The sequence below is a fragment of the Chiloscyllium plagiosum genome, chromosome 14, assembly GCF_004010195.1.
Source record: "Chiloscyllium plagiosum isolate BGI_BamShark_2017 chromosome 14, ASM401019v2, whole genome shotgun sequence".
Taxonomy (NCBI): Eukaryota; Metazoa; Chordata; class Chondrichthyes; order Orectolobiformes; family Hemiscylliidae; genus Chiloscyllium; species Chiloscyllium plagiosum.
The window spans coordinates 5,131,631-5,136,275 of NC_057723.1; the positions used below are offsets into that span (position 1 = coordinate 5,131,631).

Sequence of the window (4,645 nt, forward strand, 5' to 3'; positions counted from 1 at the left end):
TTGCAGTCAAAAACGTGTGGCGCAGGTAAACCACATCCGGTCTGGCAGCATCCCAGAAGCAGGAGAGTTGACATTTCGGGCATAAGTCCTTCATCATGAATGTGAACGCAATAAATATACAATATATTTTTTTTAATCCCTTTATATTTTAAAGCTACCAAAATTTCTGTGTATGTTCACTATCAGTAAAAGACACAGTAGAAATTCGTCAACGCTCCTGAGGCACCAATTTTTGAACCCACAACCAGTGCCATCTGGAAGGGCTAGGGCAGCAGATACATGGGCACACGGTCATCTGAAAATTCCCCTCCAAGCTATACACCATTCTGACTTGGACTTTTCCTTCGGTGTCTCGAGGTTAAAATCCTGGAAGATACTCCCTTCTGGAATTATGGGTCTAACGACATAACTGGGCTCTATTATCTCAGGAAGACAACTCATCACCATCAAGAGTGCTGGGGAATAAGCTAGTGAATGGTGGCTAGTCATCGACACCCACATCCCATGAATGAATAAGCAAAATAGAAGCTACGTATATATTAATTCAACTGGAATACTGTGGCCAATACTGGGCGTCGCTGTTTCGGATGGTTGACAATGTTTTGCATCCAAAGAAGATTTACTAGGTAGGTAACAGGTTGATGAATTTTAGTTGCATGGAGAAATCAGAAAAGACTGCTTCTCGCTATCCTTAAAGAAAAAAAAAGTTAAAGACGATTTATAAATTCGTCCAGCGTGTTGAAAAGTTTTGCTAAAGTAAATAGCAAGGATCGTTTTGAGCTGACAGAAATGGAAATCATCAGTGGGCATCTATAGGTGAATTGAGGATATTTTTTGTGAGGGGTGAACTTCGAGAATTGAGTAACTTCCAATGCCTGGAAAGGGATTGGAGAATAATTTTCACAAGGGCACCTGAAATATGTTCAAAAAGAACAGAAAACTAGGTTGGATGTGTAAGTCTCACTTAGCAACTAAATGTGAAATAATTGAACTATGTGATCAATAAATCAGTGTTTCCAAAACGTGTTCAGCACATCAGAGACAGTTTTTATATTTTCTCTGTGTAATATGAAATCTGATGGAAGAATAATTTATTTTCACAAATTGTTAATCATTTTTAGATCCACATATTTATTATTGGAAAAGTATGAATGGTCTCATGTATGCATCCAAACAATCATTATACTCACGAAACCTGGAGCCAGAAATATAGATTTTTGAGACATTAAATGTAAATGATTAATTTATTCAGGCTGTACAATTATATTTCCCATTCAAATCAGCTTTTTGTACATGTTATGCCACTCTCCAAAAGGGTAATTGGCAAGGAACTACAATGATGTGTGCGTTATCAATACAGAATTTGCAACAAACATTTTGAGAATTCATGCGAACGTTGACAGGACACGTACGAAGATCGGTCTTTTTTACTGAGCAAAACAAAAAAAATAGTCATTGGGACAAGAGAAAATACAAAACTCTTACCGACTGTCTCACCAAATAGCAGTAACTTTTCATCGCTGCCACTTCTCTTTCATTTTCAGTGTGGCATTTGCTTCTAAATTATTTTCTTGTCCCGGTTTGCTGACTACCCATGCTGTTCAAAGGCAAAGTAGGATGACAGGGTTTTAGAAATAAAAAATCACTTTTCGATGATTCAGGTGATAAACACACTGTGTAACGATACCCTTCAGTCTGACAAGGCATAGTATAGTTAATTGGCTCGTTTGTTGCGTATCCCCGATTACGGATATCTGTCGAATTCCTACGTTTGTGACAACATGCAGTCGAGTTGTCGTTTTCATTAACACTTATATCTTGCTTCAACTTGAAAATGACTAGAAGAATAATTGTTATAAGAAACAGAAAGGAAGTTGATCCTAAAATGATGATCAAATAACGATTTAGATAAGATAAGTACTCCGACGGCAAAGGTTTGTCAGTTCTATCCAAAGGTTTCTCTGTAATATTAGACAAAATTGAAAATACGATTGTGGCAGTACTGGAGAGGCTCGGTTGTCCATTGTCCTTCACACAGATGACCAGTTTTTCCGTTGTCATGTCTTTGCCGTTTACGTGCAATGTTGCTCTAATTTCGCCAGTAAGAAGGCCGACAGTAAACAAATTGTAATCAGTAGCCTCCAATAATTGGTAGGAAAGCCGTGCGTTCTGGCCGGAATCAGCATCTGTTGCCTGAACCTTGGTGACCAAGTAACCTGGAATTATTGACTGAGGCGAAATCTCCACTATGGCTGAATCGTTCCACGTCAAAGGAGAAATAATAACCGGAGCATTATCATTTTGATCTAAAATTATCACAGTGACAGTGGCGGTGCTGCTCAGTGGTGGTGATCCAGCATCTTGAGCTTGAATTTGGATCTTGAAGTGTTTCAGTTGTTCGTAGTCAAAGGAGCGCAGCGGACATATGTTCCCAGATTTGGAATTAATCGTGACGTAAACAGACGCCAAATGTTCTTGCCCTTTACTCTCCAGAATAGAATAGGATATTTCTCCATTTCTACCCAAATCAACGTCTAGCGCAGTTACAGCAAATATAGAAGTGCCTGGAGTGTTGTTCTCCATCAGATAGACGTTATATGAGGATTGTGTAAACGTCGGTGCGTTGTCATTTACATCGGTTACCGAAACTGTAAAGATTTTGCTTGTAGCTAGAGGAGGAGAGCCTCCGTCCCAGGCTGAAATGGTGATGTTATAGATTGGTACCGTTTCCCGATCGAGAACGTCACTTGTAATCAAAGTGTAAGTGTTCGCCATAGGATTTTCGAGCTTAAACGGAATACTTCCTTGAATCTGGCACTGAACGTTGCCGTATTCGCTGGAGTCGAGATCCGTTACACTTATCACTGCTATCACAGTCCCCGGAGGAGAGTCTTCCCGTACGGCACTTAACACCAAAGTCACGTCTAATTCGGGCGCGTTATCATTAATATCAATTATATCAACTACAACTTTGCAACGGCCAGACAATCCAGGCGGAGCATTATCGACAGCTTGTATGTCAAGATCATAACCAGGCGATTCTTCAAAATCCAATTTACCTAGAACGCTGATTTCTCCAGATTTCGGGTGCAAGTGGAACAACGCGCGATTCCTTTTATTAACATGATTAGTGAAAGAATATGTCAGTTCAGCGTTAGTGCCTTCGTCCAAATCAGCAGCTTCAAGTTTTATGACCAACGTACCTTTTTCGGCGTTTTCCGGTACTTTTGCCCTGTAGATGTCTTGGTCGAATATTGGTGGGTTATCGTTAGCATCTACCACAGTGATGATAATCTGTACTGTGCCAGATCTGTGAGGAACCCCACCATCAATGGCCGTCAGTGCAAGGTGAAATGTCTGCTGCTGCTCACGATCTAATGGCTTCTCTAATAGCAGCTCTGCATTTTTACTCCCATCTCTCATCGACTGCACTTTGACAGCGAAATGCGCATTTGAACTGACTTGGTAAGTGCTGATTGTGTTTGTGCCCACATCTGGATCGTGCGCGCTCTCGAGGGGGAAACGCGCTCCTGCTGCAATTAACTCGCTGATCTGCAACGAGTATTCTGCCTTCTCAAAACTGGGCGAATTATCATTTTCGTCGATTATCTCCACTGTGACAGGATGCATTTCCATGGGGTCATTGAGCGCTATTTGAAAAGCAAGGGTGCAGGTGGGGTTTTGCCCACAAAGCTGTTCTCTGTCTATTCTTTTATTAATAAATAAATTGCCGTTTTCCAAATTTACCTCTATATATTGCCTTATGTAATCGGAGACCAACCGAAACCTGCGAGCCGATAATTCCCAAATGTTTAGCCTTAAATCCTCAGCGATATTCCCAACAAAGGCCCCGTGCTCCATCTCCTCCGGAATTGAATAACGGATTTGCCCCGAAACCAGATGGCAGGCACTGAACAAGAAAATAAAAAGCGTTTCGCTCGTCGGTGTATTCGCCATTTTTGTTATCCAGAGAGTATTAAAAACACCTGAAATATATCTTAATTTGCTCCGATTCCAACAGATATTTCAATGTATTGCGAACGACTAATGTTGAATTGAGAAATACAGCGATTGAAAGGGTGCAGCTTCTCTGAACATGGCTGCACAGTAGAGACGCAAGCACCGTCTGATTCTTCTTTCTTTTCCGAGTGGCGAAGGTGGGGAAGGAGGGGTCGATCTCTCGCAGCGTCCTGGCTCCTTATTGGTAGACAGCGACACGAACAGTCTCAACCAATAACTGCAGCAATTCTTATTAAAGCAAGACTGTTGCGAAATGATTTGCACCTTATCCAGTGTAATATATATGAGTGTGCAATCAAAATATTCTGACTAACTTCCGTAAAATATAGCACTTTATTTTGCGAGTTAATGCGAAGACAATATTTCTCACCACTTTCTTAAGGGTTATTTTCAATTACACCTCCACATCAGCAATATATGTTAATATTTCAATTCCATGTTCTCATCCTCTGAGATAACTTTTAAAATGTTATATATATGGGCATTTAACATTAAGTCTGATGAAGTACTAAATAAAACACATGTTATCAATATTGATACCACCAAGATGAAAGCAGAATAATTACTTGATTACATAAAGTGATAAGGGACCGAAAATAAAGACTGACAAGCAGTTTTGTTTTAA

At 40.3% G+C, this 4,645-nt stretch overlaps 1 protein-coding gene across 1 annotated transcript; it reads right to left on the minus strand.

Moving 5' to 3' along the window:
- Positions 1–1,208: 1,208 nt before the first annotated feature.
- LOC122556877 (protocadherin-10-like) lies at positions 1,209–4,129 on the minus strand. The gene has a single exon (XM_043704131.1). It carries the CDS (start codon positions 3,955–3,957, stop codon positions 1,564–1,566), a length of 2,394 nt encoding a protein of 797 aa, XP_043560066.1. The 5' UTR covers positions 3,958–4,129; the 3' UTR covers positions 1,209–1,563.
- Between the last annotated feature and the right edge of the window lie 516 nt (positions 4,130–4,645).

Coding starts and splice junctions, on each gene's coding strand:
- LOC122556877 (XM_043704131.1), bottom strand. CDS start 3,957: ATGGCGAATACACCGACGAGCGAAACGCTTTTTATTTTCTTGTTCAGT.